General features: G+C 45.9%; 1 protein-coding gene across 2 annotated transcripts in view; it reads right to left on the bottom strand.

The window, feature by feature from the left end:
• UROC1 (urocanate hydratase 1) overlaps nt 1-12779 on the bottom strand; it is a 71788-nt gene that overhangs the window by 21624 nt on the left and 37385 nt on the right. For both annotated transcript variants that reach the window (XM_054035334.1, XM_054035333.1), the window contains 4 exons: nt 12442-12621; nt 9331-9428; nt 6564-6636; nt 4598-4719 (listed from right to left, as the gene is read on the bottom strand). In XM_054035334.1, the coding sequence (XP_053891309.1) occupies nt 4598-4719; nt 6564-6636; nt 9331-9428; nt 12442-12621 (473 nt within the window). The remainder of the gene's footprint in view (nt 1-4597; nt 4720-6563; nt 6637-9330; nt 9429-12441; nt 12622-12779) is intronic.

The raw sequence follows: 12779 nt of genomic DNA, 5'->3' as shown, positions 1-12779 counted from the left end.
TGATCTGAATTTGAAATTCCCCAAAATTCAGGATGTTGGACTCCCATCTTTTGGTTCAACCCTTTGCATTCTGTAAAATTCAAATCTGGGTTTAGTTTTTGAATATGACTGATGTTAGGGGATGGCCAGATGCAGGATTTTGGTTTAGGCCATGTATATATTTACAATGGCTGAACAGCAAATAGAATAGTCGAGAACACGGGAGGTCAAACTGGAATCCATGAAAGGCTGTGTTTATTAGGTGCATTTTCCATCCAAGTTCAGTTTTAATTTCTCTCTGAATTCCTCTGTCCATTGCTTTGCCAAGCACAACAGAAAATCCAATAACAGAGTTGCCCCCAAGTCTGCTTCCATCTGCTGGGTTTTAAAATACCATTTTTATATCAATGTAAAAATACAAATAGCATTCCAATACCTTTACTCCCTGTAAGAGGTGCTTTCCCATATCCTTTCCATGCATTAGTGTGTGTGTATATACACATACACACACACACACCACTCATATGCATATACTTACACAATATTCAATTAATGTTGTATATACACAGTGTGAAACATTCAAATGTCATGTGTCGGCTCATTCTGGGATGGAAAAAACAACTGGAGAATGAATCACATGCCTGATAAGTTGTTGTGTATTTATGCTGCCCTAGTACACAATACAGCATCTCAGTTGCCAACTTTCATACGGTAAATAAGCACCCCAATTTTCACAATAAGACAAAAATCAAGCTAATCCCATTTCAAAACAAGCCAATCCCTAAGAACCCCAACCCTCTATGTGACTAGATCCCCCCGGCGTGCAGGCTGGGACTGTAGTGGGCCCGCTGTGCATACCTGACTCTCTTCCCCCCTTGCCTCTGCTTGCCGGGAACTGATAAAAAAAAAGAAGCAACAAGCTACAAACCAAAAACTAGCCAACAAGCAACTCACAAGCCGATTAAGCCAAAAACAAGCCCAATTTCTGCGTTTTTTTCCACAGGTTTTGGCACATCTGTACAGCACCAGATCTCACTCCATTTTGACAAGCATGATGGGCCAGATTTTTAAAAAACACTCAGTGCCCAGCAGCACTCATTGTATATAATGGGAGCTCTTAGGTATTGTCCACTTTTGAAAATCTGACTTAACTATTTTGATGGATGTAATTCACACATAACACGGTATTGAAAAACATCCCACACTAAGATGGTGCCGAGTGCCATCCACTCCCGCTGAAGTCAATGAGAACTGAGGGCATTCAGCACCTTGGAGGATTAGGCCCTTATTCAGTAACTCAGACCTGTGAAGGGTGGATAAGGCCATAGTGCTGGGTATATGTTATGGGAAGATAACAGTTTAGTTCCTCTAGCAAGGCCTATTACACCATGCTTAAGCATGTGTGAAATATAAACTATAGAAGGTTGGCACATCATTTCCCAGAAATGCTACTTTTTATCTCCACAAGAGTCTAACGATTCTGGAAGGAGTCAGAGGTCTCCTGATTCACATTTTTCTGATTACATCCCAATGGTGGTGTTCATGCACAAAGCAAAAGCATTAAAAGAGGAAAAAAAGAAATGAAACCTTAGATTCTGATGTCCTTAAAAATGGCCTTGATTTATGATCCTTCCTCTTACAGACTGTCTTAACAGCGTAGTGCCAGGAGGCTGGCCTTGGCAGCTTTTAATGACAACAGTGTGTTCTGGAGAAAAGCAAAGCTGAAAATATAATACTTGATCTGGGGTCAAGAGAACGGGGTAGGTAGTTTTTAGGGTTAGGAGCTCAAGTCACTGGGGAGGGGTAGTGTGGAAGCAGTGGGGGCGGGTAGTCTGGAAATAGAGGAGCAAGGTATTCAAAAGCTGGATGAAACTTAAGGGGATGATTCTGCTCTCTGCTTAGTGCGAATCAGGACAGAGGCAGGATTCATCAATAAGGCTAAGATTTTGTCATGGATATTCTTAGTAAAAGTCACGGGACAGGTCATGGGCAATAAAGCAGAATTCACGGAAGCCCATGACACGTCCGTGACTTTTACTAAAACTATCCATGACAAAATAGGAAGCTCAGATCCGGGGTCCCCCCACCGCCTGGTGCTCCGGGGTCCCCCTGCCACCTGCAGCGGCTCGGAGCTCTGGGGTCCCCCCGCTGCCAACCCATGGTGGGGGAACCCTGCAGCTCCGGGCCGCCCGGGGGGGGGCAAGTGGGGCAATTTGCCCCAGGCTCCGGGCCCCACAGGGGCCTCCACAAGAGTTTTTCAGGGTCCCTGGAGCAGGGTCCTTCACTCGCTCTGGGGGCCCCGGAAAACTCTAGCAGGGCCCGGGCTTCTCCCGCTCCGGGTCTTCGGCAGCAATTCGGCAGCGGGGGGTCCTTCCACCCTGGCACCTGCCGCTGAAGTGCCCTGAAGACCCACAGCAGGGGGTCCTTCCACTCCGGGACCCGCCGCCGAAGTGCCGGGTCTTCAGCGGCAATTCGGCAGCGGGGGCCCCCTGTCGCCGAAGACCCCAGGTCCCCTGAATCCTCTGGGTGGCCCTGGCTGCAGGCTGAAATCACGGAGGTCACTGGAAGTCACGGATTCTGTGATTTCCACGACCTCCATGAAAAAATAGTAGCCTTATTCATCAGAGATTAGGTTACTAGCCTGACACGTGGGTTCAAGTCCCTGCTCTGCCACAGACTTACCTTGGACAAGTCACTTAATCTTTCTGTACTTCAGTTCCTCATCTGTAAATAGGGATCAATAGTACTGCCCCATGTCTGGGGTGTTGTAGGGGTAAACACATTCATAGATTGTGAGGTGCTCAGATACTACAGTGCAGGGGGACCAGATAAGTACCATGGATAGATAGACTGACTTTGTATAAAAGTGAGAATAGAATCAGAATTTTCAAAAATAGCTGCCAATTATATAGGCCCGCATGGGAAAACGATCGGAAAAAATTATTTGCCACCAAAACTGCAACCACAGATCAGGTAGACAGGATTACAAATGGGTGGAAGGGCAGGTGCAGATAACTGAGGCCAAATTGAATTCTCACCACAAAGTTGCGCCCACAAAACTGGAGATCAGCTTGAGGCCCAGACAGAAATTAAACTACTGGCTTAAATGCATTTTTTGTTTTTCTGCAATAAACACATCCCAGTGAAGACTTACCTTGACCATTTTCTTTAATGCATTTAATGCTCACAAAAGGTGCCAGGTGGACAGCTTTAGACAACAATGTTGTGTGCATTTATCCTAATAACAGGTATGGTATAGCTAGCAGATGTACAGGGCTCCCTAACACTGTCCCACCCGTGGGCCTCACACACAACCTGGTGGAACCACCTGGGGGTAAAGAGGTACATCAGCATCCCCGGCCTCTATTTCAGTTCATAAAACCCCAAAGGTGCCCATCGCCTAAAACTGTGGGTGCCATGACACAAATGACAATATCATTCATGTTCCATGCAAGGAACTAACCCATCAGGACAAAGCAGTAACACTCCCCTACCTCACTGCATTTCCATTCACAAATGCCTCGAAGCCACTCCTGCATGCCCAGAAGATTAATATATCTGGAGATAGGCAGACCAAGGAGGGAAGTGAATTCTAGAGTCAAAGGGCCCTCATAGAGAGTGCCCTGCCAGCAGCTCCCTCTCAGTTAAATTGAGGGAACTGCCTCCAACTTGAGCACCTTTGATGACTTTAATTGCATCATCACATATGCTGCGTGAGAGGTGGTCTTTTAAGCAGACTGTTCTCAAGCTATTTCCGGTTTTAAGACCATCCTCCTGAATTCTGCAGACAGCCAGTGCAGCTCCCAGAGCACTGGTGTCATATACTCTTGACATAAGCAGGCTACTTCATTCTACCCAAGCTTTAGCCTCCAGTTCTCAAGGCCTAGCCCCAGGTTGAGTGCATTACTGGGCTACTGGCTAGAGCACTAGACTCAGGAGACCTGCATCTTATTTCTGGCTCTGCCACTGGCCTGCTGGGTGACCATTGGCAAGCCACATCAACACACTGTGCCTCAGTTTCCCCATCTGTAAAATGGGGATACTATTGACCTCCTTTGTGAAGCATTTTGAGCTCTACTGATCAAAAACTCTAAATAAGAACTAGGTATTATACTACTACACCTCTACCCCGATATAACGCGACCCGCAGTGCTCCAGGCGGTAAAGCAGTGCTCCAGGAGGGTGGGGATGCACACTCAGGTGGATCAAAGCAAGTTCAATATAAGGCGGTTTCACCTATAATGCCGTAAGATTTTTTGGCTCCCAAGGACAGCGTTATATCGAGGTAGAGGTGTATTATTATTAGCTGAGTCTCAAGCTAACAAAGGCATGGATAGATGCAACAAAATCCACACCATAGGCAGATGGGAAATAGTGCTCTTAGTCACAGCTGCAGTTTACGCATCTAATAGCAGCCCTGGGCTCCCTAAACCCCCTAAATAGTGCTTGTAAGTCATAAATATTGGCTGCACTCCTTGCTGACTTTAATACCTATGTGGAGCAGACAAGAGCTTGGTTTTTCAGGTCTCACCTGAAAGACACAGTAAACTCCTTTGATTACACCCCATTCTTCACAAAATGTGCACCTTTTATGACAGAAAAAGAGTTGACATCCTACCTCCCTGATGTATAGCCTCTTCGAGCACTGATGTGGCGATTAAGTCAGTGGTAGCCAGATCCTGTGGGTCACCTGAAGTACAAACCCAGCGGAATGGTCCAAATCCCAGGGAAAAAATGTCTCTGGGAAGAGAACATGTTTCATTAAGAGATAGTTGAAATTCCTGTCTGATTTACCCTGGCAGTTAGCAATGCTTTTCTTTCATTAACTGAAGATGGAAGAATTCTAAATATTTCAAACAAACTAATCTAAACAGAAAGCACTTGGGACCATTATTCCAGAATTTAAACAATGCTGTCTCACCAAGACATCAGCTGGTGTGGGGGAAAATCACAACCACACTTGAGTGCTCACAGCCTTTGATAGAAAACTCAAGGCAGTTAATCAAACAAGGGTGTTCCCCAGTTGACCACAGCTCCTTTCATAAAACAAGATCTTGGAGGCCTGGCTCTCTCTTTCCTTACACCAGGGTACCTGATTTACTCCAGTGTGAGAGGAGCACCCAGGTCCTCGTTTTAATGTCCACTGATGAACCTGTAATCATTTACAGAGTGATTCGGCCTCTCTCTTGCACCCTTGTCTAGTCATTTACAGCTATGGAAAGTGAATGCAAAGTGGGTGTAAATGTACCCATTCATGGAAGAGAGTGGAGAAGTCTGATTTGGTAGCATTCAACCTTTCATTGCACTTAGCGGGCCAGACAATCTGGCCCTTTCTGCTCCCATTGCGCTTAGGCTGGCCCCTGGTCCGGTATTAAACCATCAGTCCTGCTTTTCTAGGGTTTGTCCCCTATCCTTACTCAGACAAAACTGGATGTGGTTTTACCAGATAGGGATGCCCTTTTGAGGAGTGTGCTGCTTAGACCCCGCTGGGGTGACCTGCCCCGTGAGTGGTGTGCTCTTAAAAATGGCTCCCCCTGTGTGGTGTGTGTGACCTCGCATGCAACATGCATCCAAGGTCATATCGCTAGTGGTGGAGTGACACGCCCTTAAAAATGGCAACCTCCATGCAGCGTGCACCTCACATGCACTGAGCATCTGAGGTCATGCCAGTGGGGGCGGAGCAGCACACTTTTAAAAATGGCATCCCCCATCTGATACTGGACAAAACCACATCCAGTTTTGTCGGAGTACTGGATAGGGGACAAACCCTAGAAAAGCAGGACTGTCCAGTATAATACCAGACGAGGGGCCAGCCTGAGCAGAAAGGGACAGATTTGGATGTGTGACCAAGGTCATGCCAGTGAGGAAAGGGTGACGCCAGCAGGGGCAGGCTCATACCGTTCCTGGAAGTACTGGTATGTCTAATATTCCAGGAATGCATGAGTGGCCACCCTAATTGTGCCACTAATCCAAAAGGAGTCAGTCTCGCCCAAGGGTAGTGAGAGGTGGCAAATCTATGTGTACAGCCATTAACTATCAGGGCACCAGTACAATGCCAACTCTGCTTTCTACATATATATAAATGTCTTCCAGAATTACTGAGCTGTTAAGGGCCAAGTCCTGCTTGCCTTAGTGCATATGAGTTGTCCCCATAGGCTTGATTCTGATATCACACCGATGTATATCAGGGGCACCCCAGTGAAGTCAACAGAGCCCATAGGCCAGACTCTTGGCCGTGTTCCAGTTGTTTTACATTGCTCCAGCATACACACATTCTTCCTAGCCACGCTGGGCACTGCTCCAGTGCAAATGAGCACGTGGCCCACACAACAGTAATACTAGTTCAAGTGACATAGAACCAAGACATGATGGGATGTCTTAGATAATTCATTGCTGAAGGCCCCTCCCCATCACCACCATTTTACTCTTCGATGGGCCTAGGCAGGATTTGGCCCTATAAGTGAGGTCTCCAAGTTAACATATTTTTTGGATATTCTCCTAAAAAGCAGTCCAGTTTATGATTCTACTTCTACGGTAAATGGAAACAGCTCATTGCCCCAATTTATCTATTCCTTCCAACATACCCCATAATGTGCTGAACATAGGAAGGGTATCGGAATTCAATTTTATTGGCTCCTCTTTTCTCGACATCAGCACCTGCAAAAGGATTTTAAATGCAGATTAGTTGATGAGAAGAACAGCTACAAACGGGCCAGATTGTACCCTTGAGTTCATGCATGACTGCATCCCTGCCTGCACAGGTCTTCCCCTGCCACACTGAAAAAGGGGTCATACCTCTGCTTGATGGCACCTTCCTTCTCCTAGATCCCACTCAGGGGTGCTGTGTGAAAGGAGGGGTGGGGACTGGGTGGACCTGGGGTGGGTGGTGGGCAGCAGAGGATCTTCTTTTAAGGGAATGATGGAGGCAGCTGTGGCCCGGGCAGTCCTCCATTGGAGCTGCTCTGCCGGAAAGCTGGATGGGTAGAGGGAACAGGGTCCCAGAATCAACTTTCAGACAAAAGGCTTCTGTATGGAAGGCCAGGGCCTCCTGTATACACCGGTGATTGTGGAAAGTCACACAGCTCATACCGTGGGGATGAGCAACCCCCTCCCTAAATTGAAAAAGGCAGGAGAAATCTTTAGGAAGACCTCTGTGATTTCTTCCCCCTTCCTCCTTTCTAAGGGATTTCCCACAAGAAAAGCAATACAGGTTGCTCTAAATTAAACCAGAGCAGAGAAGCAAACTGACACAGCTGGCCCACCTTGGCTTCTCGCCGCCTTAGAAACACTATGCTCTCCTGGGACTTAACATTTCAGGCTCCAAGAGAAATTCTCTTAAAATCTCTCACCATTTCTTCTATTTGTTTTAAATATTTTTGTTAGAAGAAAGAAAACTGGGAATAAATGAGTGGCAACAGCAGCTGAATGCAACCAAACAAATTAATGATATTCACCGGGTCCTGTATTTTGTGGAAGCCACCTCCCAAGACATCCTCAAAGCTGACCCTTGTGCTTTCTTTTCCTTATTTTTTTTAATTGCTTATTTTTAATTTCTAGTTTTAAAATGTCAGCTTGTAAAAGAAAAGCAAATACCCTTGCCAAATCCTCCATCACCAACAGGGCAGGCTTAAAAAGTGACCCGAAGCCCTTGGGGTGAGATTTTGTGCTGTACCACAAAACTCATGGCCCCAGGGGAAGGAGTGAAGGCACTTTTGTGCCCTTCCAATTCTAGGCTGCTCCGGGGACAGAACCTGCCCCAGCCAGGTTTGTATCTCAGGAGGGGAGATGCAAAGGTAGGCTAGTCACGTGCCTACCACCAGCTCTGTAACACAGAGCAGCTTAGAATGTTTGTCCCACCCTTAGCCCTGCCTCTTAAACCAGGGGGACCTCATAGATCAGCATATGGCTGGTCAGTACAGTGCCTGAACCAGAGAAATTTTTCCCTGGCTGGCCAAGGGACTTTTACAGCCACTGTACATTGTGCAGGGGTCACAGTAGAAGTGGGAGTCCCCTCCCCAAACATTTTAAGTGGTCTAAACATGTTCCTTGTTCATATATTTTAAACAATCATTCTGCATGGAGATGTCTTAGCAGCTTTTTCATTTTGATAGTTTAAAGAGGCAATGGACTAAAAATAGAATTCCTGAGGCCGCCTCCTTAGACATTTTCTGTTACAAAATGATTAACAATGAAAATCACTAGTGCTTTTTAAATGTTGCTGCCCTACCATTCACACAGCCTAGATTGAAGATCAGGTTTGGTGAAGGAAATATATTGGGCCAGATGCTCAGCGGGTGTAATCCGGCATCGCTCCACTGACTTCAATGGAGCTAGACTGATTTACACCAGTGAAGGATCTGGAGCAATATATTCTACCCCTAACAAAGGCAGACGTCTGCTACATTTTCTTTGTACTTTCAGTTTGTCTGATCTGCATCCTGACAAGCCGCCAGGGTCTGTTTGCAATGCTAAGAAGGCTTAGAAGATTCCCTTGTAAATCTCTGGTGGGCTTGAGTTTAAGGGCAATGGGGCCATCTGGAACTGTAACATTTGCCACCCGCTCCTGTCCAGGATGGAGAGGGGCATTAAATAAAAAATAAGCATCGTGAGGGATGGGACGGAGAGGGGAATTATAATCCTAGGCCCTGATCCTGCAAATGCCTCCACATAGGCAGATCCCTGCACCAGTGGGGCTCTGCACAGGAATCCACTCACACAGAGGCAGCTGCAGGATTAGGGCCTTATTTTGAAAATTGCAGACTGGGAGGCTGTAACCTTGTGTAGACTGGAGGTACGAGTATCCAGATTGGTACCCACAGTTTAATTGCTGCGCAAGTTGTGCCAACCGAATGGAGGCTTGTCTTTCGAAAGCTCGGCCGCTGGAGTCCGTCTTCTGTGCCCGGCATTGGGTGCAAAGTTGTGGATGTGAAATTAGAGGACACTTTAAAAATGTGTATTTCATTTTTCTCCTTTGAGGAAAGACTGAGACTTTGCAGTCAATGCATTGACTGCCTCAATGACCCCCTCAAAAAAAGTCAGTGCTGTTACTTTAAAAACAAAGGGCCAGCTGTTCAGTGGTGCCGAGCACCCGTTTCTCCCACTGACGTCACTTGGAGCTGGGGGGGGCTCAGCACCTCTGAAAATCAGAAACAAACACTACAGAATAAAGCCCAACACCACTAGCCTTCCTGAGAAAAAGAATGGCACCGATTTAATGTCCAGGTAGGACTGACTCCTACTGATACAATCTATTTGGAAGACCTGTTCTAACAAAGGGAATGAACTATATTTTACCTGCCGGAAAGGAGAGAAGTGCCCTGGTTACATCTAGGAAAGCCAGCATCTACTCACCGGCTCGCTGAGCTTCCAAGAGAAAAGCATTGCCATAGTCCCAAAAAAACATGCCCTTATCAGACAGCCTGTTTATAGCAGCCACTTGTCTCCTCAGACTGAAAATAAAAAGGCAGAAAGTTAGCTCTGAGATTCATTCACTTATATAAAAGGTTGACGTCAGGAACGCCCTAGCATTGCAAATATGGCCTGGGCTGTGAAAAGGTGGGGAGAGTGAGATAGATGACTTTGAAAGACTCAAGATCAACCCATGGTCTAAGCCCACCAGACACCAAATAAAAATACTTTCCACTTCTGTAGCACCTGTTATCCACTTCTCTAGCACCCGTTTTCCCAAGCTTTCCAAGTGCTTTCCAAATATTAAGTGAACCTCACAACACCACTGTGACGTAGGGTAAGTAACACACAGGAGTCATCTCATCCAGCTCAGAAATGCAGCCACCTCTGGGTTAGAACACAACAGCTGCTTAACAGCACACAGCAATACTGCCCAACAGCTCAGGAGAGGAAGTGAAGAATAGTATCTTAACTAGCTGAAACTAGAGATGAATTCAGAGAAGCAGAATGTGATTATTGTACCTGAATAGGAATTTGGCTGACACAGCCCGGTTATCACCCATACCATTATGAAAACGGCCAGTGGATCTTTAATGACCACAACTGATCAGGAGCTTGGTTTTATGGGTTATCCAGAGGAGACCTCCTGATCTCAGCACCATACCTGCTAACAACAACCTGCGACACAGGTTAAGAGCCAGGGTGAAGAGTGCCACCTACTAAATTAACAACAGTACTTCCCAAAGGTCTCCCATCCAAATAATAAGCCAACACAGCTCCTGAGATCTAACAGGAAAAATTGCAGAAGGTGATACTGCTAGAGACTGCCTCCTAGCACAGAGCTGGCAGTTTCCAGTGATAAGGTAAACCAACTAAAGGCCAAGTAACTTCAGACCATTATATAATGTGAGCAACTCCCATCACTGTCTCTTCCCTATTTCTGGAACAGAGAACTAAAAAATTTCAGGCAGCAAGAGAGCTGCTACTGCTAATCTTTGTAACCTCATTCTTTAATTCCTAGTGCTGGTGGTTCTGGACTGAAAAACCCCGGCAACTGGCAAAGGCTCAAAATCAATACAGCTGGGGCTCTTACATTTGTAATGGTCTCAAAAATAAAGTCCTCTTCCAGCAAAGTCATTTGCTAACTTGGTTTCAGATCAAAAATCAGGAAGTTAATGAAACTGCTTCAGCCCTCTCTGACCCCTTCCTTGGAGATCTTTGCAGTTCTCTGCTCCTTTTCTTTTTCCCTTCAAAGCATGCACAAGGTCCGGGCTATTTTGAACTGGCTGCAGTTTCCACCTGTTTCTTGGACTACAATAGAATCACAAAAAACAGAGATTAAGAAGACCCCAGTAGATTATTTAGTCCATCCCTTGGCCAATACAGAGGCCTAATTTTCCTCTTGCTTTCACTGGTATATATCATGAGTGAAGACAATGGAATTAAATTGCTAATTAAGAAGAGAATCAGGCTCTGGGCCTATTCTCGAGAGTACCTTTTTCACTGCTTGTTTTCACAGCTCCCGATTCTAATCTCACTTGCAATGGTGTAAATCAGAAATCAACAGAATTACACCAATGTATAACCAATGAGATCAGGGTCCCTACGTTATTCTGCATCTTACAAAAAGGTCCCGCCGGAAATTAGCTTTGCTGTTACACACAGCATCGCCCTCAGAACAGCATCTAAAATGGGAGACTGAAATCATCATTTTTGGCCCCTGGACCAAAGCCAACCAGATGACAAACACAAATTCTAACCTCTGATGGAAAAACCTCTTCAGCAGGAGTGTTTCCAAGAGGAAGGAGAACAACAGGAGTGAAGAGTGATACCACTCCGAGCCAAAGAACCTATGTTACTGCAAGCACCTGCTGGGTTTTAGTGAAGAACAGTAGCACTGTTCCCTGCTCCTAACCAATTAGTGAAGCTACTAGCAAGCCTGGAAATGATACAGAATAAGGTTGTTATTTATTTTCTGCTCTCAATGTTTAATAACAACTAACTCATATGCTAGATACCTTACATAGGCTACAAAGCCCAATATATCGTTGAAATAGATCCAAGAAGATCTATTAGATCCTTATCTCTAGACTGATTCTTGCCTGCATATTTATACCTGCCTCTGGAAATTTCCACTACACGCATCTGATGAAGTGAGTATTCACCCACGAGAGCTTATGCTCCTATACGTCTGTTAGTCTATAAGGTGCCACAGGACTCTTTGTCGCTTTTTACAGATCCAGACTAACAACGGCTACCCCTCTGACAGATCTAAGAAGATATTTTCAGACCTTAGTTCATATACAACAGGGAATGACCCTGCAATGGCAGGTAGAGGGACTATACAATCTGATAGGCCGTTTCTCTCTCTAGAATCTGTGGGGTCGATTCTATGTCAGTTACACCTGTGTGAAAGCAGTCACGCCGCAGGAGCTAAGGGTACGTCTTCACTACCCGCCGTATCCGCGGGTAGCAATTGATTTATCCAGGATCGATATATCGTGTCTCATTAAGACACGATATATCGATCCCCGAACGCGCTCACCATCGACTCCGGAACTCCACCAGAGCGAGCGGCGGTAGCGCAGTCGACGGGGGAGCCGCGGCCGTCGATCCCGCGCCGTGCTGACTCCAGGTAATTCGATCTAAAATACTTCAACTTCAGCTACACTATTCGCGTAGCTGAAGTTGTGTATCTTAGATCGATCCCCCCACCCCAGTGTAGACCAGCCCTAAGAGTTAAACCAGTGTAACTTCAATGGCATTACTCCAGATTTACACTGAGAGAACTGAGAGCAGAATCTGACCCACTGATTCTATGAACCTTATTATGGGGAAGACCAGAATCTGGTCACTGGAGAAGCAGAATAAACACAGAGCCTAGAAACGTTTAGCGACCAAACCTGCATAATCAAGGTTGGATGTTTTTCTAACAGATCTGCTCTAGGAATTATTTTGGGGAAGTTCTATGGCCTCCGTTATGCAGGAGGTCAGACGAGATGATCACAGTGGCCCCTTCTAGCCTTGGAATCTATGAATCAGGTAATTGTTTACCTTTCTTGCACAAGGGTACGGAACCTCCCTGGATTGGTAGACATGAGCTGGTTTGCCTCCTCAAAGCTGAGCTGCACGGGGTAGTATCCTCCACTGAACGGATTGTGACAGGAGGTTTGGTCAGATCCAAGATCAACTAGCTGTTCTCCTGTTGTATCAAGTTCATAGACAAACCTCTCCCTATGGATAGGAAAGATAATATATAGACTGCTTGTCTGGTGGCTGCCATTACAAACATCACCTCATAGTTATATTCCTTGTGAGCATCAACAGCGCCAATTGGGAGTTCTCAGGAATATCCCTAAAGATTTTTTTAGAATATTACAAGGATATCCTGG

This window comes from Malaclemys terrapin, chromosome 7, assembly GCF_027887155.1.
Source record: "Malaclemys terrapin pileata isolate rMalTer1 chromosome 7, rMalTer1.hap1, whole genome shotgun sequence".
In the NCBI taxonomy this organism is placed as follows: Eukaryota; Metazoa; Chordata; order Testudines; family Emydidae; genus Malaclemys; species Malaclemys terrapin.
Note: the sequence above shows the minus strand (reverse complement) of the source record. Positions and strands in the feature narration are given on the sequence as shown.